The sequence below is a fragment of the Ceratotherium simum genome, chromosome 4 (genome assembly GCF_057802395.1).
Source record: "Ceratotherium simum simum isolate JZ-2026a chromosome 4, ASM5780239v1, whole genome shotgun sequence".
NCBI classification, from domain to species: Eukaryota; Metazoa; Chordata; class Mammalia; order Perissodactyla; family Rhinocerotidae; genus Ceratotherium; species Ceratotherium simum.
This window is the reverse complement of record NC_141903.1, coordinates 92,239,902-92,266,847: the sequence shown is the minus strand read 5'-3', so window position 1 is coordinate 92,266,847 and position 26,946 is coordinate 92,239,902. Positions and strand designations below refer to the sequence as shown.

Sequence of the window (26,946 nt, the reverse complement as noted above, 5' to 3'; positions counted from 1 at the left end):
AACAACAGTTTAGGAAGCTTCTGCATGTGTGTGCACACCCCTTTGGAGAGCCTTCCTCAGTTTAACGTGCACTTATTTATTGAGCTCCTACTATCTGCCAGTGACTCTTCAAGGCTGTGGAGATGTAGCAGGGAACAAGACAAAGGTCTCAACTTTCATGGAACTTAGCGAGTAAAACAGATAATAAACCAACATGAAATAGTTCTATTGGGAAAAACTAAATCAGGATAAGGGGTTACAGAATTTCAGGGGTGTTTTATTAGATGGAATGTCAGGGAAGGCCTCTCTGAGGAGGTTACATTGGATTTGAATGAAGCGAGGAAGGAAGCCATGCAAAAGTCCAGAGAAGAATGTTCCAGGGAAAGAGAACAAGTACATATACCCTGAGGCACGAATGAGGTGGGCTGATGAAGGATTCTGGTAGGAATCTAACCTAAAGTCAGCATCAACTGGAAACCACTTAGTTTGTTTACCTACATTCATTCATTCATTCATTCATATGATAAACTACATGTCAAGCATTCTGCTGTAGGTGCGAACGCAAAGATGAGTTGTCTAAACAAAATTACAAATATGGTTTAATGCCAGAGGATCCAATATGTAATAACCAGCAATGGTCATGATAATGAGGACAAGGGGGCTTCAAGTTTAAGGGTCTAAATGGTGTGTTAATTCTAAGCGGTCCTGTGAAACTGGCGCTGGGTCCCATTGGCAATGAAAGGCAAAGGAGAGCGCCCAGGGATGGGAGACTTGAGGGACAGCACGATGTGTGTAAAGGTGAGAAGTAGCTGTTGAGAGAGAAGAGCAATTTTGAGCGGAGCAAAGGGCATGCTGGTCAGAGCCCCTTAGCCTCGCCTCTCTGCAGGCATGCCCACACTCTTTGGAGGAGAGATACAGAGCTTCCTCATTGAAATCTCTGTCAGAAACCAGTGCACCGGGCTCTACTGCTTGGGGACACTTCACGCTGGGCCTTCCTCACTAGAGCCACAGCTGGAGCACCTTGTAACAAGGAACCGACACGGGGACAGGGAGGAAGCAGCCAGAGCCACCCTGGACAGAGAACACACCAGCCAAGGCCAAGAGTCAGAGCAGCCCCGTGGGGCCACTACCTGGGAGAGGAGGACACGCTACTGTAGCCAGTAGGGCTGTGCTTACTGAGCACAAGGGACACCCTGGGACCCCTTAAATTAGTCCCTGAGTTTTTCCTGATGCAAAAATGTGACTTTGGAATTATATAGTTTGGTTATAATCCTACATCAGCCACTTACTAGCTGTGTTGTCTTGGACAAATTACTAAACCTCTCTGGACCTCATTTTTTTCATCTGTTAAGTAGGGATAATAATATCACTGTCAGGTGTTAGGATTGCTGTGAGGTTTAAAGAGCATGTAGGAAGTGCTTAAACAATGGTAGCTATGTTTTTATTATAATTACTATTATTATTATCATTGAATTTTAGGAGACCTGAAATTCCCAAAAGTTGGTGAGTAAAGATTAAATTAATATTGCTTAGAAGCTGTTATTAGGATCCAATTCTACCCTCAAGCTCTTGTGCCCTGGGAAGCATGGGATAACATTAAAACTAAGTACATGGGGGGCTAGCCCAGTGGTATAGTGGTTAAGTTCACCCGCTCTGCCTCATCAGTCCTGGGTTCACAGGTTTGGATGCCAGGCACGGACCTACACATTGCTCATCAAGTCATGCTGTGGCGGAATCCCACATACAAAATAGAGGAAGACTGGCACAGATGTTAGCTCAACGACAATCTTCCTCAAGCAAAAAGAGGAAGATTAGCAACAGATGTTAGCTCAGGGCCAATCTTCCTCACACACACACACACACACACACAAAAACTAAGTACATGGCTTTGGGCAATTTATTTAAGCTCTTTGAGCCTAAGTTACTTCACCTGCACGACAGAGTATTAGTGATATCTGCCCTCCGTCCCTCACAGGGTTGTTATGTACAAGGTTCCCTTCCAACAAAGGACATGGAAAGCACTTTGTAAACAGCTGTTCAAATATCACTGATGTCCAGCTGTCATCTCTCTCACCAGCTCTGCTTTATACACTTCTTGGAGCTGAGAAAACTCATTTTCAGGTTATTTTCAGGTCTGTAAGATGCAGCTGCTCAGAGTCAATTGCTATATGGCTAGAAGTTTCTACAAGCCACCTGTTAAGGCTGCCCCATGCGGAAGCCCTGGGACAATCTTGCCCTAGCTCCTGACTCCTGTTGCTCAAGGGACCAAAGGTAAATATTTTTTTCCTACTGTTTTGCTGTATTTACTTCCTGTTGCCTGACTACCTGCCTCCAGCATCGGTAACAGCCTCCAAGCCCTTGAGTATATTTATCTCCATCTGCTCCTTCCCCGCTAGCAACAGCATTAATGTGCCCCTGAAGATCCAGGTCCTGGAAATCACAGCCCAGAAAAGCACTCAAAGCAGAAGAAGGATAATTTTCTCCCTTGGATTCTCCACACTGGATGGTGGATTGGAGCCCTCAGGACCAGCAAAGCCTCATTTAAACCAGTGGGCTCCCTTACCTTGCCCAGGTGCACACCTGCAAAAGGAGCAATGCTGATTCCCTGAGAAAGAATTAAATCCAACGAAAAGATGAAAAGCCTTGGGCTTTAAGTAAAATTAAACTTTACAATTTGTAAAAGAAGAAAAATTTGAAGAAGTAGAAAACGCAAGAAGAGAGCGTGTAAGACCTTAGAAATTTGAACCAAGAGAGAAGGGACAATAAACCAAAAGAAATTTATGCTCATACAGTTAGAAGGAAACGCTGAAGGTGATGTGTAGCTATTTGGGGTGTTAAAAAATACAAGAAGGAAAAAACAGGCTGATAGAACTCATGACCAGAGGTGCTGAGAATGGTAGAATTTGGAACGGAATGTAGATTTGGGGACAGGGAGGCCAGACTCCGAAGAAGTTCTTTCCAATCATTCATGATATTGAAAGAAACAGCAGATGGCTGTTCTCCAAGAGACGACGGGCTTAACTTCCAATAGGAGCAATTGAGGAGAGACATTAGAAAACATCCTGGGTATAAGTACTGTGAGAAAAATGGGGAAACCCCATCTCTGAAGTTATTAAGAAATAATAAGGGTAGCCATCATCTTTTACTAGGGCTTAACGGCAAACCTGGGTACCTGAGCTTTCAAGGGCACATCCACCCACATGCAACTATGATTCTGTGTCGTTTTCTCCAATCCAATTCCTTCTTTATCCTGGTATAAAAATAGATATTTTCTTAGAAGTCTTTGCTATTTTTCCTGTTTTCCTGTCCTGAATTGGCTCCTTAAATCTAGTCCATCTCCTTGGCCAGTATGTTCAGTTCTCCTTAAAAATGTTTTCCATAGATCTTCAATGGCAAGAGCCTCTCCTTTCTCTGCATCCCTGGTCAGCACTGTGCCCAGCCCCTAGATAGTACTGGATAAACAGTGTCTGAACAACTTCCAGCTCTGAGATGTGAAGACCACCACTGCAGTGATCTAAACTCTGGTCATGGAAACCTCAGTGACATCAAAGGAAAATGGACTGCTTCCTCCTCTTCCACAGAAAGGTGGTTGATAAGAGCCCTTGACCTTCACCCGTAAAAAGGCTATAAGGCAGAGAGCCCACTGATTCTGCCTGAGTATTTGTGATCACCAATATTTCAGGGGGACAGCTGACATCTCAGGATCCCAGTTGTCTGGCTCAGATTCAACTTTATTCCAATCTGCAGTGACTAAAGTCGCAAGAAGATTCCTAGGGTCCCAGAAGGTGAGTGAGTGCTGATCCAATGAAAACTGACACAACTAGCACTGACCTCTGGCCTGAACTCCAGGCCTCAGGCCAGGCAGGGACCGTTTCCCAAGTGCTATTCACTCACATACCCTCTCCAAGATTTGTCATATCCTCACATCACCTGTTCATATCCGTTACTTAATATCTGTCTTTACATCGTCTTTAAGTAAATCGCCCCTGGTTTTTGCTTACACTGGTCCTAAGTAATAACATCTGAGAAATTATGGCTTTACTTGCTGGTCACATTTTTTTCAAATGCACCTTAAATTAAACACATAAATTTAAAAATAAAAATATGTATGAACATGCTAGCCAGTATTTCCCCCAGGGGTAGGAAAGTCCACCCAGGGTTACATTTCAAGCTATAACTTAGCCATTCTCCAGTTTTTTTCCACCAAGATATACACAGATGCCATTCACACGGCCAGCATACTCCCACGTGAGTATGAACTCCTGAGCAACTTCTAACAAAAACTCTGGAGCACTACATTTTTCCTCATTCGAGAAAGAATATCGAGCAAGTGAGTGAACATAATTATAAGGATAACCATGACATCACTTACTTGAGGATAATAGTACCTTCCTCACAGAGTGTTGAGAGGGTAAAACAAACATATGAAGCATTTAGCATGGTGCTTAGCACACAGTAGGTACTCAATTATGTTCCTATTTTATGTGAATTACTCATCAACTTTGGAGATGTTTCCTCAATAAAAAAACATTTGGCACAACCTCATTACTGATGGTCACTCTCTGAGGACCCTGGCCACCACTCACACCAACAGGAGCTGCTCCAAGAAGACGGTGGTCAGCTTCCGCAAAGGGCACTTTCTCCTGGTCTCCGGGAAATTATTTTCCTATTAATTCATGGGGCACCATGAGTCCATATTTATTTTCTGTTTACACTGTAGCTGAGAATATTGAGATCCTTATAGTATCTTTTCCTTCTAGAACTTGATCTTATCTCTCCACGTAGAAGGACTTGGGCTCTGACATGCCAGTGGTTTCTAAGGAAATCAACAATCACGTCATTAAGAAAAACATGAGTTTATGTTGGAGATTTAGAAGGAGTAAACACCTCTGTAATATAAGAATAGAGAAAGATAAACTCCCAAAATTGTTATTGTAAATGAAGACACAGTAGGACACAAGCCAAGGCTAAAATAGTCACTGTATTCCAGGAGAACATCCACTTACTCTTTCTTTAATTCATTTCTTCAATACAGATGTATTGAACCAACACTCTTTAAAAGGCGCTGTGCTAGGAGTAGTGGGGGAATACAGAAACATCCTTTTTTATCCAGTCACTTACAGCCCAGTAGAAAGACAACACATGTGAAATATGAAGCAAAACCAGGTAAACGTGCTACCATCTAGCTCCCACTATTTCGTCATAAAGATCCCCGCAGAGCTCTGCGTTGCCCCTTCCTGCTCCTGCAGCCCTGGAATCGGTACTGCTCTAAAGTGCACAGGGCCACTTACACTTTGTCCTGGTACAAGGCATCTTCAGACATAAAGCTGACTCATCTCACATCTCATCTCTTCTCTTCCCGTGGACTGTGGCAGATGGAAGATCTAACACCTGAGGGCTGGGATGCACAGTGGACCCAGCATGGGGACGGAGCCACTAGCCCATGGAGGGACGAACAGTTACAGAAGGTACAGGGCATCTGCATGCTAGAAAGTCAGGAGTAGCCTCAGCTCGTTCTTAAGCAACTCAAAAACCTCTGTATTGAGAGCTATTCCACAAAAACATGTTTACAGGTTTATAAACATTACTAAATAGAACTCTCTGAAGTCATATGACATCTTTTTTTCTCTAAATTTACCTCTGATATTGTTCTATTGGGTTTTAATTTAAAGGAGCATTTTGTGAAATACTTATGTCATAGGTGAGAAAGTAGAAAGTCAAACAGCCAAGGGGGAAAAAACTTTGAGCCCAAGAGAAAACATTTAAATATTTGAATATAATTATAACCATGCTCCTTCTGAGTGGGTGGGAGAGGATGGCATGAAATCAGGTGACTTCTAGAGACAATAACTATGTCTTTCAGAAGTAGCTCAGCGTAGCGGACCGTGGGCTCTGAAGTTGGGCAGAACTAAGTTCAAATTCCAGTCCTATCACTACCAACCATATGATCTTAAGCAAATTCCTTCACCTCTCAGTTTCGCCATTTGATCCCAGAGCTCATAAAACCTACTTCATAGAGCTGGTAGGAAGATTAAATGAGATTACATATATAAAGCACCTAGCACTCAGGCGTTCAGAAGTATTTGTTCCCCTAGTTCCCTGACTTCGAAAGATGGTGATGTGGCCCTGCCAGCTGCTCTGGGAGGGCCCTATCCATTCATTCAGAAACCAACAGATATAAGTATTGTGCTAGCACTAGGAACATAACGATGACTAAGGCCCTCAGGAATCCCCATTCCCTATCTTTTAAGGGATTTTAGACACTGTCTTCCCTTAAGGCATCTCCTCAAACTGCAGAAAGCAAGCTTGACTGATAAAGAGGATGTGTATGCACAAGGACATGCAGGTTAAACACCAGTAGCGGATCCATAATTTGAGTTCAGGCTCCATACTCTGATTTCACCTTGAAGTTCATTGGCTTATTAGACGTGGGATGTGTAGTGGGGGAGGGGAGGCATAGGAAAGTCCCGCCCCGGAAAGCAGGTCGATTTTGGCTACTTCCACAATCCTTTTCAGTTTTTGTTTAAATTGCCTTCAATTTAGATGGCAAGAGAATAGTACAAATAATGAGGTGACAGATGGGAGAAGAGCATTTGGGAAGGAATTAACGAATGTTTCCACTGACAGTGAGACATATAAGTCAGTGTTCCCCTAAGTGTATTCTTCATAACACTGGCTCCCCCAGAAATTCACTGAATCCAAACTCCAAGAAAGGAGCCTAAGAATCTGTATTTTTCATCATTTTCCCAGAAGAGTCTTATCCTCAGTCGTGTCTGGGAAACACTGGACTGAAAGACATTTCAGATTCCTTCGCTATTTACTGTTGGATATTTCCATCAGCATAAAAACCCCTGTACTTCAGGCTCTACAATGACCTTCTTACCATTTTCTATTAGTGGGTACTTGTCCTGTCTGTGTGGCGCCCTCTGTGACCTGCAGGTGTTACTGCAGGCTTCCAATTCTCTGACAAAGCCTTGAGGCCCTCTTTTATGAGTAAAACTTATTACTAAATAATGGTTGTTTTTTACGGTAGCTGAGTTTTTTAAATTATTATTTCAAACAAAAAGAAAATAATATGAGTCCCAAAACATTTTTCCATATTTGCATTAGATCTCTCTTTTGAAAAATAATTAAATAAAACTTGATAGATACAGCTAAAGCCCCACTCCAATCCATCTCTGTCCCTTTCTCTCTCCCTCCCTGACCCCCAAGAGGAAACTACTCCTAGGCAGTTGGATCATTCGCATGTATTTTTTCGTATTCGTACCACATATCTCTAAATCTATAAACAATATATTCTATTGTTTTATGCTTCAATGTTTACATAAACGATATCATACAATACATATCACCTTGCAACTTGCTTTTTTCTCAACGATATTTAAGTTTTATACACAGAGACCCCAGTTCATCTGTTAAAATTGTTTCAGATTATTCCACCATATGAGAAACCATGGTTTATTCAGCCATTTCCCTACTTAAGGATGGATTGTTTCCCCTTTTTTTCTATGCAAACATTGCTCCACCGCACATCCAAGCACTTGTCTCCTTACACATATGTGCAAGAGTTTTTTTAGAGTACATATACCCACATGAACGCTATATTGTAGGAGACGCACATCTTCAAATTTACCAAGTGTGGCCAAAGTTGCTGTCCAAGGTGATCCTAGCAATTTACATACACTCCCATCTGCAATATACAAAATAATAATAATTACATTTCCTTACAGTCTTGCCAACACTTAGCCTTATGAGGGTAATTAATTTTTGTGAGTCAGTGGGAGTGAAATAATTTCTGTGGTTTTAATTTGCATTTCCCCGGCTATTGCCGAGGTTGAGCACCTTCCTACATGCTGATCACCTTTTGGGGGCTTCTTATTCTGTGAATTGCCTGATCACATAATTTCCCTATTTATCCAACAAGTTGTCATTTTAAAAATTGATTAACAGGAGTTCTTTACGTATTCTGAATACTTATTCTAGATTAGTTACGTACTTATCAAATATCTTCTCCCAGTCTGTGGCTTGTCATTGACTTTTGTTTATGGAGTCTTTTATCATATAGTTGCCTTAAGTCTAATACAGGCAAAAAGGTCAACCTTTTCCTTTATGATTTGTGTTTTTCATCTGATTGTAACCCTTTCTCTAATCTCAAGTTCCTAAAAAATATTCTTTTACCTGTACTGAAAGCAGCTGAGTTTTTAAATCCTACTTATTTATGGTCACAATTCTTGGGTTAGAGTGGTCCATAATATGCAGAGTTTGGGCTAGAAGAGAGGAGAGAATAATCACATTTCTCTTGACGCATGCCCCACCAGCACCTGGAAACGTACATTACATTGCACAGCCCACACTGGCTCTTAAGACCCCTCACTGTCCAAGCCTCTTTGAGTCCTGTTCCTAGACTTATGGTCGTTACAAAGAAGGTAAGACAGAAAAAGAACCAAGCAACTTCCATGAGACAGTACATACTAGGGTGCACATCACATATTCTTACAAGGATCAAGGACCCACAGAATTCCAGAAAGAGTCTAACAGCCACCACCAAGTCCATTAAGGCTGCAGGAGTGGGCACAAGCTTGATTCCAGCAGCATAATCAGTGGAGAGAAACCTAGTTCTGGACTTAGAGTGGCCATACTGCTGGGTATGCACCTCTGAAGCAAGCAGCACAATTTCTCCGAGTTAAGTCTCATCTGTAAACAGGTGGGCTACCCTGCTTACAGCAAAGTTTGTTAAAAAAAATGGAAGGAGATAGTGTTAAAACTTCTATATTATGGCCTCACTAGATTCTCAGCACTGAAGATAACATGCCTTGAAGGCAAGACATTTCCTGAACCAGTTCTGTGGGAAGCACCATTCAGAGAACAACCGTGTTATTTCAGAGTCCTCAGTTACATCACAACTTACCTCCTCTGTACACCAGGAAGCAGTGAGCACTCAGAAGGTGTTCCGTTGGCCGGAGACACTTGGTTACAACATTCTGTGGGTTCTAGACAGACCCACGCCGGCAGATGTCCTCAAAACCCTCCTGTGGGAAAACAGTTCATTCTTATATGAGACAGAGGAGATGGGACCTCATCAGGGAACCTAACCAGGCCTACTACAGGGTACAGTATTATTCTTCTAATTCATAAACTCCCAATATTTTGGAAAGTAGGAAGTACTCTGCAGACGTCACTCATGTATTATGATTTCAGGACACAATAGAATGGAGAGATCAGGTCCTCAGATGGCAGCTTCCAGCATACTCCAGAGCAAGCTAGCCTCACTAATTCCATCATTCCTCTAAGAGATCTGTAGTGACACAGTCTTGCCCAAAGAGATTAGAGAGAGACTGCACTACATCAGAGGCTGGTCCTAAAATAAAACTCAGCAACAAGAACATTGGAAACCGGCCTTGGTGTGAATGTCTTCAGTCTGAGCTGCTGAAAGATTTGTATTCTTTTACTGGGCCCTGAAGAGAGACTGGATTGAGGTATTTGGATTTTATTCAATTCAAGAACACTGGGTATTTTTTTCTTTGAATGTAGCCAAGGCAAGACTTTATTATATCCCTTAGAATGGGACACAATTTTATGTACTTAAATAAAGATACTTGGCAGCTCCTGGTTTCTAGTTTAGCTGTTTTGCAGTGAACACAATTTTCTTATTATGCTTATCTGCCTCTAATTTTGTAATGTTTAGGATATTTGTCTTTCTGGTTTCTTTACGTGTAAACCAGCTTAAAAGGGCATCACGGGATGATTGAAGAAGAGATGTGGTTTTAAAACCTTATTAGGATTCTCTGAGCACAGGCTCCCTTCCTTAAGTCTTTTTATCCCAATTTAGAATCCTTCACCCTCTCCCTCTGGGTGAAGGTGCGTTTTTCTCTCTGACCTGTCTAGAACGAGGAGCTGTATGACGGCTGTCAGATCCTCTCCCTCATTGAGGAAAGGACTGATTCCTCTTTATGTGTACCACAGCCTGAGGGACTCTACTTAATGTAAAGTGAGAAAAGCAACTTCCTGAGGGTGCTGAAAATCAGATTTTTCATCCTAAATTCTAACATCACATCTTCTTCATTGCTCCAACTGTACTATTTTGGTTAATGAATTTTCATTTTTCTTCCCTAGAAATATAGAGCATGAGGCTTTGGCCAGAGCACTGGAGACGGAGGTAGAAGATCGGGGTTCTTCCTCTCACTTGTTGGTAACAGCCAGATTGACACTGTGAGGCGGGAAGTACTACTGGTCCTACCTACTCCCCTGGACTCGTGAAGATGAAGCAGACGCAATGGTCAAGCACAGGCAGCATGCAGAGCGCCGTTCACATAAGGGATGACAAGAGAAGCAGGATGTCTGAGAGGGAGGAGCAGGGGCCTGCAGCTGGATGCCTGGGTTTGAATCCCAGCTCTTCTACTAACCAGCTGTGTGATCTGAGGCAAGTTGCATAACCACTCTGCATCTTAGTTTCCTTACCTGTGCAAAGAAGACGCTGATAATGGTAGTACTTATATCCTAGGGTGGTTGTGAGAACTAACTGAGCTAGTACCTGGGAAGTACTTAGAACAGTGCCTAGACACAGAGTGCTCAATAAAGGTTAGCACTATGTTACAGCCTTCCTTCTCCTTTGCCCCGAGTAGTAAATCTATCATCAGATCTTACCAATTCTCTGTAAGACAGTCCCTTCTTCCCACTCCTACTACCCCTGTTCAGACCTCTATTGTCCCACTCTTGGGCCACTCAACAATGACATTGCTGGGCTCTCTGATCTCATTTCTTCTTCTAATCCCTCCTGTACCCAGCACCAAATCAGTTCTCTCAAAACATCACTTTGAGCCAATCACTGACACGCTTCAAATTCTCGGTGACTCTCAAATACCTAGAGAATAATTTTTTTGTGTGTGTGAGGAAGATCAGCCCTGAGCTAACATCTGTCGCCAATCCTCCTCTTTTTGCTGAGGAAGATTGGCCCTGGGCTAACATCTGTGCCCATCTTCCTCTACTTTACACGGGACGCCGCCACAGCATGGCTTGACAAGCGGTGCGTAGGTCCACACCCAGGATCCAGGCCTGAGAACCCCAGGCGGCCGAAGCGGAGGGTGAGAACGTAACTGCTATACCACAGGGCCGGCCCCTACCTAGAGAATAATTTTAACAGCTTAGACTACAATTTAAGACGTGTTATCAACTAAGCCCACTATACCCTTCCATCTCTCTCAACACCCTCAGACATAACCCCTCTACTCCAGCAAAACAGTTTTCCCTGGTTCTTGAATATAGTTTGTGATTTCCTGCCTCCATGTTGTTCTCAGTCCTTTCCTCCTGTTTGGAACATCCTCCCTTCTCGGCCAGCTAGTGAGAGGCAGAGGGTCTAGTGGTTAAGAGCTCCAGCGTGGAGGTCAAACAGGCCTCCATTTACCCCCTGGCTCCACAGCTTCCCTGCCAGGTGACGCTGGGCAACGTCTATTCCCATTCTACACCCTTAGCAAGAGCACTCGCATTGCAGCTGGAGGAAAACCCAGTTTACAATGATAACCTATTGATTCCGGGAGGAGGGTTAATTACTTTTTAGTTAATTGATGTTTTACTATATATGTGAACCAGAACTCAAAGCAAAAGTAAAATTTTTCTACTCTCTGTTGTCCCAATACATGGTCTGTTTTCTGCTAAAAAAACATCAGACTCACCAGGAACTTCATCAGGAATTGACAACCTTCTACTTACTTTAAGAGCTAATTCCTTTTTTGTGTTCGTACTCTGCACAAGGCTAATCTAATTACTCTCTCTCAGGTCATCTGAGAACAATGACCCAGCTTTCAGATTAGCCAAAGCAGGACACAGGTGACCCTGCTCTGGGAGGGAGAGGGGTCTGTACTAGTGAGTATAGGAGCATCAGCCTCAGGAATCCAGCAAAAAAAGGCAGAATGAAGTCAAAGAGAAATGAGCCAGGCCAGAGAACTGTCAACACATGGGGAAAGGAGAACATGGAAAACTCGTCCGTGTTACTCTCCTCAAACATGGACATGTGAGACAGGTAAGACTCCACAGCCACGTGGGTCCCAGCCTTTCCACCCCCTTCCCTTATCCCTCCTCAGTTCTCCCAGATCTCTCCTGGCCAAGCACAGAAAGAGCTTTTCAGCCAAGTTAGCCTCAACTGAAACGCTCAGAAGCAAGTTGACACCCAAGTCTGCATCTCTTCGTGTCTCTGGACACGGAGCCCACGACCAGAGAACATGTGTCACCCTCAGGAGCCACTCTTCCCGTCGTCTTCCGTGCTCTCATCTGCTCGCTCTCGCTATCCTCCTCCTCCTAACTCCCCTCCTCTCTTCTCTCTTCCCTCGTAGCCCTTTCCCTTACAATCCCATTCCAGTGTTGACAAAAAACTCCCCAATGCCTTCAAACGTTTTGCTCTATCTTAGCTCAACCAGTGACTCTCAACACTGCTGCACGTTAAAAGAATTTAAAAACTGCCTGAGCCTTGCCCCTGCAGAAACTGATTCAGTTAGTCGGCGTCCAGCACTGGCACGCTTGGCTTGATCATGTTTTAATCCCCCTAGGTTGACTTCAGTATGCATCAAGCTTGAGAACTGCGGCCTTAACTGAAACCTGGACTCTCCCCTGGTAAACATGCTTCCTTTGCCTCTTTCTGGAGGTCACCTGTTCTTCCACACCTGAATACCACCAGACAACAAAGGGCAAGCAAGCTCAGACTCTTTCAGACCAAAGGTCTTCTATTCTCATGCAAAACCAAAAAGAGGACCTCTTTCCCTGAGGTACTGTATTTACATAGCCATGTCTCCACTACCCCCACCACCACCCTTATCTGCCTGAATAACTTCTACATCCGTCAAGATTCAACTAAAACATCACCTCCTCCTAGAAACCTGCCCTGGAAGCCTGAGTGATCTAGGAACCAGCATGTCTTCTTGCTGTGCCCTGTGGATGCCCCGTCATAGCCTGTTCACAGTAATCGATTACTTCCGTGTCCATCTACCTCAATAAACCGTGAGTTCCTTGAGGGTAGGAATTGTATCTTCTTCGTCTCTATGTCCCCACCATGTAACTAATGCAGTGCCTGGCACATGGTTGGCATTCAATAAATACTTGCAAGAGAGGGGAGAGAACACTAGCAGAAGAGAAGAGAGAGAGAAGGGAATGTGAGAGTGAGAGGGGAGGGAAGAAAAATCTCTCCTCTACTGTCATCCTCTGGCCTTCCAAGGATAAAGTCAATTTTATTTAGTATATTTTTGGAACTATAATGTAGAGACACAGCACAGAAAGTAAAAATCCAAGACAACTCTCCCTTTTTAGGAAAAATAAGCAAATTACAAGAAAGTTAGCCCATATATAGAAAGTATTTTTAAAATATATTTCTGGTCATCTACTAAGGACAGTATTTTCATCTCCGACTTCTATACCATTAGTGACCCAGATCTTCCCCGACAATCTCATTCTGCTCACGGTGGCTGTGGTGGGCAGAATAACGCCCCCTCAAAGGTGTTCATATCCCCAACTCCCAAACCTGTGAATATGTTACCTTACGCGGCAAAATGGAATTTGCAGAGGTGATAAAGTTAAGGATCTTGAGATGTGGAGATTACCCTGATTGTCCAGGTGGGCCCAATGTAATCACAAAGGTCCTCATAAGTGAAAGACAGAGGCAGGAGACGCAGGGTCAGAGTGATGCAGCATGAGAAAGACTTGACTGTCCCTTACTGGCTTTGAAGATGGAGGAAAAGCCAAGGAATGCAGGCAGCCTCTAGAAGCTGGAAAAGGCAAGGAAACAATTCTCCTCTAGAGTCGCCAGAAAGAATACAGCCCTGCTGACTACTTGATTTTAGCCCAATGAAACCCACTCAGACTTCTGACCACCAGAATTATGAGATAACAAATTTGTGTTGTTTTAAGGCTCTAAATTTGTGGTGATTTGTTACAGCAGCCATAGTAAGCTAATAGAGTGGCTGTATGTTGTTGGCTGTAAAAATGTTCCCAGAGTACACTCATACCTGTCAATGCATGTTTTCAGCTTTGAATTAATATCACCTCTGCCACCGTTATTGTAGAACAATCACTGAGAGTTTCCATGACGACCCTGAGTCATTACAAGATCCTCAACCATAAACAAAAGACTAAGCAGCTGTAGCCCCCATACTACACATACTCGATCATGGAAGACATACAACCTATGGCCCAGATAGACGTAGTGGGATCCAGCCCAAAACAAGAGCCTGGAAAAATGCATGAGCGCTTCTTAACTTTGGACTCCAGCTACAGTGGAGCAGCTTGGGGACCCCAGACCTCTGGTCATCAGTACTTTTACTCTCCTGTGTCTCCAGGCTTTGTTCCAAGGCTAGGACCCTCACCCTAGGTGAGGGCAGAGGAGAGGAGAGAGGGCTTCACAGTGTCCATTCTCAGGGTATGGCAGATGCAAAACAATCAGACTTGCTGCATTGCCCAGACTGATAATTCAACACGCATCTCCTGAAGGTCATTATGCTAAAAGGTGTCTGTCCCTTGTTCCAGACTGTCTGGAGGAGGAGGAAGGGAGAAGGAAAAGATAAACCAGTGTATCAGTGGTGAACTCATACATATTTTAGAATGATTCATTAAATTGTAAAAGGGAATTCACCCTAAAGTAGCCAGAAATTTTACGGAATCAGTATTCCTCATTTTCTGAACTTTCTGATCAATGAGCATTTTAGTATATAGTTTATCATTTGGGCTTTAAAGCCTTTTTCCCTTAGCTCCTGTACTATAGTGCAGTGTTCCTGCTCCTCACCCAGGCACAGAACCGACTGAGAGAGTCACAGGGATCAGAAAGCTGGGGATCAAAACGTCAGCGTTATTATGACAGGCCGTTTGGAGACTAGCGCTCTGGTGAGGGGTAACAACAGGCTTCCTAACACAGCCCCTCCCATTCAGCAGAATGACTACTCGTTTACCGCCAGCCAGCAAAGTGATCCAGCGCCAGGAGCACAGCGGCCCACAGTCAGACCCGACAGGAGCACAGAGGGGCTGAGGGGGGCGTGTCTGTTCCCCCCACCCCGCCCATCCCAGGAAGGATTGTCCCAGGGTGGGGTAGGGGAGGGGGAGGAGAGGCCAGGAGTGTTACCCTAGTGAAAGCTCTTCCAGGCAGGTATGTGAGGACTAGGGAATGAACGTTCTCCACCTGACAGCTTCTTCTAAATGATAGCAAATAAAGCTATGCTATAATTAAGCTAACTAAGTAATTATATCCAGGGAAATCTGAAAGTAAAATTAGCAAGAGCTGACTAAAGATCCATCACCCCAAAGCATATGTGGCAGCACAGCCTCCTCTCAGTGACCACACTGGTGTGAGGTGTATTTCTAGCAATGAACTGCAACATTTACAAATGATGCCCATTGTCTTCCAAAAATTAGAGCTTGTTCAAAGCTTTCCCTATAATAACATTATTCTTACTCACCTTATTTCAGATTTACTTTCTTGAGTGGGAGAAAAAGGAGAGGAATTTCAGATAGCATTCCAGAAATTACACATAGCCCCGTCTCCCTTATCTGTGAAGCAGCTCACAGTGAAAGAACTTTCATGGCAGCATTAATAGTTGGGGCAATTGTGAATTGCTTGTGAGTTGCAATTTTTATACTTGCCTCTATTTCTCTTTTATTTTATCCAGATGAATTTGATTAAGAAGGCAAATGGAGATTTTTTTTAAAGCATGAATATCAACATGATACATGAGCAAGAATGACCTCCCACACACTTTGGTTAATAATGACAGAACTACAGTAACAAGTAAAGAAAACAGACCATGTAATGAGATTTGTGAAATTTTCAAGAATGATATTAATATCATTATAAAAAGTTAACAAATCCACATAAAATTTAAACAAGAAAATAGGGGAGTTTTTGTTTTGTTCTCTAGCTGTACATATTTGCTCCTAAAGAGTTGGGGTCCAGAAAAAATTAGGATTCATTTTTAAAATAATGGTCATAATTTTTAAAAGAAGATTATCTATAAATATTTATTTTTATTATAAAATAATCATTTTGAGATTTTTAGTGGCTTATTTAATTGTTCATTTGCTTATAATATGAATTTATGAATACTTTTATAAACAGAGATTCCCCCCAAAAAGGCTTATGGCACTTTTTCCTTTCTTCCCTGCTACTAACCCCCCGATTTGATGAGGTTTGTCCAGTTCTGGAAATATTGTATACTATGCTTATAAACTGCTAAGAAACAAGGTAGGAAAAATGAGTACTCTTCTGCCATGAAGTCAACCTCAACCCTGCAACACTGTCTTCTCAGGAAAGCTTTCGGTGAGCCAAGAGCAGGATTTTCCCCTAACAACAAATCAATGCTGTTGCTAGGTGATTGTGACATAGGGAAAGCAACCGCCAATCAAAGAGGAGCCTGATTGTGACATGCCGACATAAAGAGGGGAGCTGCCCCCACTCTGAGGCCCTTCTCCTCTCCACGAGTAACTGTCAGGAGAACAACATCTACAATGGCCAGAGCCACCACCAAGAAGAACAGGTGCTCCAGAGGACGTCAAGGCCGAGTCTTCAGAAAGAAATCACACGCCACCACCTATTCTGGCCACAGAAATTATTCACGCTACATCACCAGGGTCCTAAAGGAAGTGGTTCCCGGGAGGAGCATATCAGCTCGCACCTTGGACATCATGAACACCCTGATCAACGACATGTCTGAGCGCATTTCTACAGAAGCCTGCAACCTGATGTATTTCAGAAATCGTTGTACCCTCACCCCTGAAGATATCCAGAGGGCAGTGTACTTGCTGTTTCCTGGGAAACTAGCTAAGTATGCAGTGGCTTTTGGAAGTGAAGCTGTCCACAGATTTGTTCACTCCTAAACTCCATGTACCAGCTTAATTAAATCTTGGGGAAAGTAAATCAAGCTTACTACCCAAACGATCACTTCAATATGGAATTCACTCTTCTTTTTTATAACATGGCGGTATTTCCTTGTGTTTTCCCTATTTCTCATGTTTAGAGAAAAACTACTCTCTTGCTATTTTACCTGTTAACAATTCGAGTATTTAGGTTTTCCTGACACTTTGCTCCCACCCAGCACTCTTGTTTTTCCTATGAATGTGTAAATCTCATTATATAAATTCAATGCTTATTGTATCGTTAAGGTATTGTCAACTATGTACAGAATGATTTAATCCAGCTATTTTGACCCCCAGGTCATACTGACTTTGAATTTATGAAGACAAACATTTTAATCAGAAGTAATACCAGCACTGATAAATTGTCATCAAATAAGTATTTTCTAGAGCAAACTATATTCAACCTATTTAGTTCCTTAATGAAGTCTCTGTAGAGCATGTTAACCATTTCCTTTTTGTTCTAATTCTTATTTCCTGAATTTCAACAAGCTCAGTTCTTTTCCATGTAAATTTTATCTTTACATTTAATTTATCTTTACATTTAGATTTGGTTTCCTGGATTCACTGTTGTACATTTATACCATAACAACACACAGAACCTACCACTGGATTTCTAAACTTGAAGAACATCACGGATGTCACTGAGCCGCCCCGACCCGTCTCCCTGTCACTGTCCTGACTTTTCTCTTACTCATTTTTCTGTTTTTCTTCGACCTTTTGCTCCTATGTATGTGTCTCTAGATGATAGGTTTCATTATGCTAATTTGGTAACACAGGGGTCATATGACTCGTGTTCTTCTGTGCCTGCCTTTTTCTCTGAACGTTGTTCTAAGATTTATACCTGTTGATGTGTAGAGCTCTCGTTCATTCTTTCCACTCCTAAGCTATGTAGCGTTCCATAATGTGAACATTGCCACATGCCACAGTTGATTTATCCATTCTCTGTTGATGGAGGTTTGGGTTGTTTTCAATTTTTTGCTATTATGAACAATGCTCCTATAATATGAGTTGTAACAGCAGTTAAGACTTATGTAGCATTTCCTGCGAGCCCAGCATTTTACATAAATTAACTTATTTAATCCTTACGACAACCCTGTGAGGATTAAATAATTATTCCCTCCCGCAAATGAGGAAAATGGGCACAGAGAAATAAGTAACTTGTCTGAGGTCACACATCTGTGTAAGCGGCGGAGTTGGGATTTGACCGGGTTAGAGTCCACTGTGGACACGCTGCACCCTGTGAACATTCTTGTACATAGATGTTCTGGTACAAACGCACAAGAATTCTCCAGGTAAGATACCTAACAGTGGAATTGCTGGGTTAGTGATATGCCCATATTCAACTGTACTGGATATTACCAGACCACCTTCCAAAGTATTTGTACCAATTTACATTTGCAGTAGATGAGAGTAATTTAGATTCTCTGGTTACAAGAAACATATCACTTAAGTTTCCTCAAGAAAAGGGGGTTTCTTGTATGAATATACTGGGATTGAAACTGAGACTATTCTAGGTCTCTCACTTAGGACCCATCATCAGTTTTTCCTGGGGTTGCTCACCTCTAAATCCTTCCTTCTCAGAGTTCCAGGAAATAGACCTGACAGGTCTATGGGATTCCACTTAGAGGAGTACCACGGTAAAATTTTACTACAATAAAAAATGGTTAAAAAAATTTTTAAGTGGGTATTTTTATACACATGCATTTACATAACCAGACTTGAAATCATCATATTTGAGTTAGGCCTAAACAGAGGTTGCTGGCTACCCTAAAGATTGGCTGATCGTGATTAGATGCCCACATCTGCCACTCTGCTGTGGGCTGGCATCAGAAGGGCCTCAGAGGCTTACCAGGGGTCAGCAAATTACAGCCCTTGTGCCAAATCTGGAAGAAGCCCTTTTTCATCTGGCCCCACAAGCTAAGAAAGGTTTTTACCTTTTTATAGAATATTTAAAAAGAAAAAAAAAAACAAGAATATTCAACAAGGCTAATGTGACCCTGGTGGTCTAGTGGTTAAGACTGGGTGCACTCACCACCACAGCCCTGGGTTCATTTCCCCAACAGGGAACCACATCACCTGTCTGTCGGTTGTCATACTATGGTGGCTGTGTGCTACTGTGATGCTGAAAGCTATGCCACCAGGATTTCCAATACCAGCAGGGTCACCCACGGTGGACAGGTTTCAGCAGAGCTTCCAGACTAAGTCAGACCAGGAAGAAAGGCTTGGCCATGAAAACCCTATGAATAGCAGCAAGCATTGTCTGATATAGCACTGGAAGGTGAGAAGATGGCACAAAAAGACCGGGCAGTGTTCTGCTCTGCTGCACACAGGGTCGCTAGGAGTCAGAACCCACTCGAGAGCACTAACAACAAAATGTGACCACAAAGCCTAAAATATTTACTACCTGGCTCTTCACAGAATAAGTTTCCAACCTCTGGTCTACACAATGCTGCTCCTTTTGTAGGGTCTGCGATAAGAAAGGTTTTCTAAGGCTTTTCTTGGGACACCCGTAAAAAAGTTTCACAAATATGAGAAATTTATAGATGGCTTTTCAGATCATCAGAGTAAGGATAGTACACACAAATGGAAGTCAACAACCGAGGCGATGGACTAACCATTCACAAGGAAGGTTTACTATAAACTGAGGTGGTAAAGCTGGGTGAAAGGAACTAGAGAGTTCTTCACATGTTAGTCTCTCTATTTTTGTGTATGATTTGAAATATTTTAATAGAATTTCAAAATAAGGTCAAGATTCTTGGCAAAAACTTTCTGGAATTGGTTTCAAGTCTGATTATACAAATGCATGTATATAAATATACCCACATTTTTAAAAATTTTTAAACATTTTTTAGTGTGGTAAAGTATATATAACATAAGACTTACCATTTTAATCATTCTTAAGTGTACAGCTCAGTCACATAAAGTATATTCACACTGTTGTGCAACCATCACCACCATCCATGTCTAGAACTTTTTCATCTTCCCAAACTGAAACTCCATAAACATTAAATAATAACCCACAATTCCCCCCTCTCCCCAGCTCCCAGCAACTGCCATTCTGCTTTCTGTCTGCATGAATCTGACTGCTCCAGGTACTTCATATAAGTGGAATCCAACAGTATTTGTCCTTTTGTGACTGGCTATTTCACTTAGCATGATGTCCTCAAGCTCCATCCATGTTGTAACATAGTCAGAACTTCCTTTCTAAGGCTGAATAATATTCCATTGTATGTGTATATCACATTTTGTTTATCCATTTATCCATGGTCACGTGGGTTGCTTCCACCTTTTGGCTATTCACAATAATGCCACTATGAATATTGGTGTATAAATACATCTTCGAGTCTCTGCTTTCAATTCTTTTGGGTATATACCCAGAAGTGGGCTTGCTGGATCATATGGTAGTTCTATTTTGTGTGTGTGTGTGTGTGAGGAAGATTAGCCTTGAGCTAACCTCCGATGCCAATTCTCCTCTTTTTTTCCTGAGGAAGATTGGCCTTGAGCTAACATCCGTGCCCATCTTCCTGTATTTTATATGTGGGACGCCTGCCACAGCATGGCTTGATAGGCGGTGTGTAGGTCCACACCTGGGATCCGAACCTGCGAACCCTGGGCTGAGCACGCCAACTTAACCACTATGCCGCCGGGGTGGCCCCTAAAGTGGTTTTGATTTGCATTTCCCTGATTAGCAATGTTGAGCATCTTTTCATGTACTTATTGGCCATTTGTATATTTTCTTTAGAGAAAAGTCTGTTCAGGTCTTTTGCCCATTTTTTAGTCAGTTTGTTTATTTGTTGTTGAGTTGTAGGAGTTCTTTATATATTCTGAATATTAATCCCTTCTCAGACATATGATTTGCAAATATTTTTCTCCCATTCCACGGGTTGCCTCTTCACTCTGTTGATAGTGTCCTTCAATACACAAAAGTTATTAATTTTGATGAAATTCAATTTGTCCATTGCTTTTGTTGTCTGTGCCTTTGGTGTCATATGTCCCTTTATATTTTTTATTGATCCTATATGAGAAAGTTATTTGCAACAACATTAATAATACACATTTTTTAACTTTGGAGTCAATTCATAAAGACAACATAGCTTCTAAAATTTAAAAATAGTTTCACTCTAGCTAACACATGAAGGGTCAAAATTTTCTCAGTGCATGATTTTGACATCAATAGGGCCATTTTACCAACTATTTTTTCAGTTTTAGACCCTAGTAACCTGAGACAGTTAAATGACAGCGAGACAAATAGTAGCACACACTAATAGTAATCTTCTAATATGCATTTACCCATTCTTCTCAGAAACAAGACCTCCAATTTTTAGATGGAGGCCATCCAGGACAAAGACTACATTTCCAACCTTTCCTTTGACTAGGTGTGTCCATGTGACCAAGTTCTGATGAATGGGAAGGTATATGCAACTTCCAGGAAGTGTCCTTAAATATCAGCAGAGTGCTCTTTTCCCTTTTCCTCTTTCCTACTGACTGGACTGAGGATGTGAAGGCTGGAGCCATCTTAAACTAGGAGTTGCAACCTGTGTATTAAGGATGATAGAGCAGGAAAATGAAAGAGCTTTGGTCTCTGATGACTGAACTGCCATCCAATCCAGGACTGCCTATGTCTACATGAGAAAGAAATAAATTTCTAACTTGTTAAGCCACTGTTATTTTGGGTTTCTATCATTTATAGTCAAATCTAATTCTAATATAGATATCCAGAAGATTATTGACTGCTAAACAATGCAGTTAGTCTCAAAATGATTGTACACTTATTAGATAAAAACATATTAATCTAGAAATGGAGGATGATGAATGTCTTGTGTATTTACCAGAAGATGTTTCTGTAAAATGAAATCTCATGCTACTCAGTAACCCTTTCTCAGAGATGTGTTACGCAGATGGCAAGAGCTTGTCTGTTATTAGTCCGTTGGACACATGATGTGATTCTGAAACGTTATTTAAAATACAAAAGTATGTGAGAGATTCAAAGAAGATAGGAAAGAGAATTTCTCACTGAGCCAACAACATGACCACTACGTGGGAATGTGGTAATCTGCAGGTAGTCGTACACCGTATCCTAAAAGATGTCTCACACCAACGAGAAAGAACAGTGCTGATTTTGTAATAGAAATCACTCAAACAGTAAAATTCTAGCAAACTAGAATATCTTTCTCTGAGTATGGAAATCTTGTTTTGGAAATGAATAATGTAATCTCGTATAAACACATGCTGTCACTTACTACAATCATTTAAAGACTTGCTGTGCACACTGCTAGCTTGTTCCTGTGTGAACTAAATGGGTCAGAAAGTACTGGAGAACAGGAAGGTGCCATTAAGTATAACACCTTCCGGGTAGTACTAATAGTTCCTTTATGCATGGACAGAAATGCCTTCTTTGTGACAGATGCTGGGAAAACAAAGACAAGGTACATCCCTTTAAAAGCTTTGAATCTATGGAACAACAAACTGAAAATACCATAAGCTATTGGGAACAACTGACAGACCTTGAGTCTGGGCTCCGAGCTAGGCATTACTCTAAGTATTCCATATATGTCAACTCAATATAAAGCCCAGACAACCACACGGGAGAGGTACTATTATCATTTTACAGTCAGGGAAACTGAGCCATAAAAAAGGCTGAGACACTTGCCAGTGGTCACACAGCTAGTAATAAAAGAAATGTGATTAAACCCACATACTCTGGCTCCAGAACCCAAAACTTAAAGCACAACTCGTGCTGCGTCTGACATGGAGAGTGGCATGCAGAAGATGCTGTGGAACATGGAGGGACATCCAAGCCAGAAAGGAAAAATGTCTTGCAGGAAATAACCCCTGACCTAGGGCTTGAAGGACGAGTAGAAAATGCAACAAGGTAGGAGGAGGAATATCTGCAAAAGCATAGGACATTAAACACAGTATAAGTGTAAGATATTTGCAGGTCGAATGGCTGCCAACAAGCACAGGGGGGATGGTAGAAACAAGGTCCAAGAGGTAGGGGAGAATCTGTGGGCTGACATCACGTGAATTTGATCCCAGTGCCTATGCGGAGACCCATGGAGAGACTTTAAGCAGGAGAAAGATGTGATTTCGTTTGTATTTAGAAAGATTATTCCGCAGCAGCAATGAGGAGGATGAATTAAAACAGTTTGCATATTACTAGAGTGATCCAGGAAGGACTAGATGAGGGCCTGAGCCAAGTCGGCGGCAGTGGAAATAAGGAGGAGGAGACCGATGTGGAAGATACTTAGGAGACAGAATCCCCAGGAGATCTGTGCAACGTGTGCAGTGACAGAGAAATAGCCAAGGGGGGATTCTCAGGGCTCCAGCCCAGGAGCCTTAACGGAGAGAGCCAAGACATGAGGCTCGGCTTATTTAGCACTTCCACGTAAAGTACCTAGAGAGTAGGCAAGAGGCTTTTGTAAATGGTGCCATATGTGGGGTATCACAAGAGTGCTCAAAGTGCAGAGGGGATCCAGCAAAAAAATGATCTTGGGGCAGATGATCGGCACTCGTTTAAAGCTTAGCTGGAAAAGGACAGCTTGAATTTTTAATACTTGAGATCAGTTTTTATCACAACCTTGTGCTATGCCACACCTCATATGTTGACAGATTTCCTTAGCTCTGACAGCTGATTGTTTTGGAAGACATTTAACAGTACAGGGAGAAACCAGCGACTTTGTAAATATACCAGGGGAAAGTAGCAGCGTGTAAATATAAGTCAAGGTGGAAGGTGAGTCAGTCACACTCAAGATGAAGAGAGGCCTGAAAAATAAAACCACTGCTTGTCCTTGGTGTTCCTGGTGGAGGGTTACTCAGAGGCAAAGAGACCCTGTTTTCAGGAAGGACTTTGCGATGGTCTGGGCAGGCACAGGCTGTGCAGCTTCAGGGCCTGCAATGAAGTGGGACACGAGAGACAGAGAAAGGGCCGTTTTCCTCTCTGCCCTGGGACCAGAGTCCCAGCGTGGAGGCTGCAGATAGCCACCCTACAAAGCTGGTGGGGAAGAGGGACAACAAAGCAGTGTCTTGCGATGGTTGTCCCCGATGGGCTGGCCCATGGGCACATGTGAAGCCAGGCCCTCTTGGGAGAATCACAGAAATTTCTGTGCAGAACTTTGCCAGAAGAGTGAGTTATAGGAACTTTGAGTTGCTAAGGTTTTAACTGGAAAGAACTTAAGGTTTAACCCACCTTCATGAGTCCTTCCGACGGGCATCCCTTTTTTAGGTCCTCACTTCCTCTTGTGGTTTCTCCAGCAGAGGAGGGAGAAAAATCACTTAACAGCAAATTAATCTCTGCAGAATTACATGCTGATCCCCAATCAAGTCAGCCTTTAGAATATCATTGTTAAACAAAATGTCCTTTATCCCAGTCTGATATATTTGCATTTGGTTACTCCACAGTTAAAAGGCTTTCAAGAAAAAGAAACAGTACTACTTACTGTGGTAGTCAGTCCCCAAGATGGCTCCCTAATGATTCTCTTCTCCTGGGATTCCTGCCTTTGTGCACTCCCCTCCCACGATATACTACGGCTGGTCTGTGTGACCAGTAGAACACAGTGAAGGGCCGGCCCCATGGCTTGGTGGTTGAGTGCGCACGCTCCACTGCTGGCGACCCGGGTTCGGATCCCGGGCTCGCACCGACGCGCTGCTTCTCCGGCCACGCTGAGGCCGCGTCCCACATACAGCAACTAGAGGGATGTGCAGCCATGACACACAACTATCTACGGGGGCTTTGGGGGGAAAAAATAAATAAATAAAATCTTTAAAAAAAAAAAAAAAAAGAACACAGTGAAGCCACAGTGTGTGACTTTCAGGGCTCTGTCATGAAAAACACCGCCACTTTCTCTTTGTTTTCTGTTGTTATACTCACTCTGGGGAAACCAGCCGCCCTGTCATGAGGACATCAAAGCAGTCCTATGGAGAGATCCAGGCGGTGAGGGACTCGGGTCTCCTGCCAACAGCTAGCATTAGCTTACTAGCCATACAAGTGAGCCACCCTGGAAGTGAATCTTCCAGACCCAGTCAAGCCTCCTGGAGACGGCAGCGCTGGCCTACATCTTAACTGCAAACTCACAAGAGACTCCAAGCCAGAACCACCCAGCTCAGCGGCTCCTGAAGTCCTGACCCTCAGAAATGTCATGAAATAATGAATTAGTATTACTGTCATAAGTTTGGGGATAATTTATACCCACATAAACAAGACAACTCACTAAAATAGTCCTCCCAAAACAAAGAGATTGCCCCCACAACAGGCTTTATCTCCCACTTTTAGTCAACTAAAGCAAATTCTGGCACTTTCAAATTCAGTCACATTTTCATCCCCACTTAGAGACAATAATGTTCAGAAATACTAAGGTCTAAGTCCAAAACATCCATTACAGTACCATATAGGTAGCTAGCTAGGCTGCAAAGTCTGCTAAATTAATTTCAAAAAACAGGCAAAAAATTAGTCTAGACAGTATCTATGGGTAAACAACATCATTACATTCAATTGTCTGACTGGAGAGAGAAGGCAAAAAAAAAATCTGACAGTAATTTGATTTTAGGAAAAGAGAACTATGATAAAATACTATTATTAAAGAAAAACTGAATGGTGTATTTTCCAAGGCAAAATGCCTACAGCAACATGAACACATTCAAAATATCTTACTGAAACCCCAAGGAAAATGCTGGCCTCTACAGAAGGTGAGGAGCTTGAATAAATCTCAGAGGACTGACTACAAAGTTATAAGTAAATCAAGATGTTTTACTTAGCACACAAAAATAACCAGAACCAGAGACAACTACACAAGTCTTGGAGGATCTCAAAGAGGATTGTGAGTTGTCACGGTGCATAGCTTTGCCTTGTGGTTCATGCTCCATAGATCTGTCTCTTGGCCTAAATTGTAAGCTCCTAGAAGGTAGGGACTCAGTACCTCTTTCAATCCACTGCCCATAGTTAGTGAGTTAGTCTGAGTTCCCTAGAAAAAAAGAAGTCTGAAGCAAGACTTTATTGGCAGGTGCAATCCCAGGGCAGCAAGAGTGAAGGAAAAGAAAACTGAGTCAGAGGAGGATGGGAAGAAAATGCAAGGTAATGCACTGCCCACACTGGCCACTATTCTGTAACAAGCAAGTGCCTGACTGGGGTTCCCACTGGGCCATGCAGGACATGTCTGGACAGATTACATGGAAAAACCATGACTCAGAACAGTCTATTGTAGGGAAAAATGGAGAAGGAATTTATCTGCTAGCTCCATCCTGACTCCCATTTCCCACTGACCAAAGTTTGGTCTATGAGGAGTTTATTCCCTTAAACACCCAGGCTGTGGTCCCCTCAGCAACCACTAGGGAAACTATATCCTATGCCCTGAGGCATAGGACTTCCTATGAATCTGGAAATGGTAAGAGGGGCCAGAGATTCTGGGCATTAGTCTCAGGACCCACACCGAGTCCTTCACCACAGTGGCTATCACAAAGCCATAAAACCTGAGGCCTAGGGGTCAGGTGAGGCTGAGAGAAGGCATGCAGTGCAGCCAGTGTTGGTTGACATCTGTGGATAGAGCCTTGTAGTCTGAATAACAACCAGAATAGCAGGTGTCCAATGTAGCTACAAAGTCCAGTTTTATCCAACTTGATACATAAATATAGCTTACCTAGTCAGCTCTAGCCTTTTCCCCCAACACCAGCAAAGCACCACTGTCTCAGAGATGAAGGGTTTCTATCATCAGTGCTCTTTCAAGGCTGATCTTTTTAGGAACAACCATCAGGTTTTGGTCAAACTGGTCTTCTTAAGCCTCCCCAACGATTCAAGCTGGCCTCAAAATCCCCAACATGCAGTCTTCTCCTGGGTAGAAGCCCAGGTTAATTCAGTCATTTCCATTTTATGCAAATTTTAAGTACATAAATTTGAAATATAAGTAAAGGCACACTTTGCGCATGAAATATGAAATAGTTCAAATTCACTAATTTTTAAAGAAATTGTCAATATAATTTTGAAGCTGGTGAACTATGCTTATATTATTGTCATTTATTGGGACTACTTTGGACAGTAAACAAGCAAGCCCATTATCATTTTTCAGAATGAGCCACGAATTATGTGAGATCTTTAAG

General features: G+C 42.5%; 1 protein-coding gene and 1 long non-coding RNA gene across 3 annotated transcripts in view; one reads left to right on the top strand and one right to left on the bottom strand.

Annotated features, from left to right (window-relative positions):
* Positions 1 to 7,572: 7,572 nt before the first annotated feature.
* The window catches only part of LOC147917369 (uncharacterized), a 57,723-nt gene continuing 38,349 nt past the window's right edge, over positions 7,573 to 26,946 (bottom strand). Inside the window, exons 5-6 of one of the 2 annotated variants that reach the window (XR_015552046.1) lie at positions 8,888 to 9,008; positions 7,573 to 7,669 (exon numbers count right to left, since the gene is read on the bottom strand). This is a non-coding gene — a long non-coding RNA (uncharacterized LOC147917369). Of the gene's footprint in view, positions 7,670 to 8,168; positions 8,247 to 8,887; positions 9,009 to 26,946 lie in introns of those variants that run through there. The other variant, XR_015552047.1, reaches the window with a different exon arrangement.
* LOC101394693 (histone H2B subacrosomal variant-like) lies at positions 16,453 to 16,886 on the top strand. The gene has a single exon (XM_004420465.3). It carries the CDS (start codon positions 16,453 to 16,455, stop codon positions 16,819 to 16,821), a length of 369 nt encoding a protein of 122 aa, XP_004420522.1. The 3' UTR covers positions 16,822 to 16,886.

Coding starts and splice junctions, on each gene's coding strand:
- LOC101394693 (XM_004420465.3), top strand. CDS start 16,453: ATGGCCAGAGCCACCACCAAGAAGAACAGGTGCTCCAGAGGACGTCAA.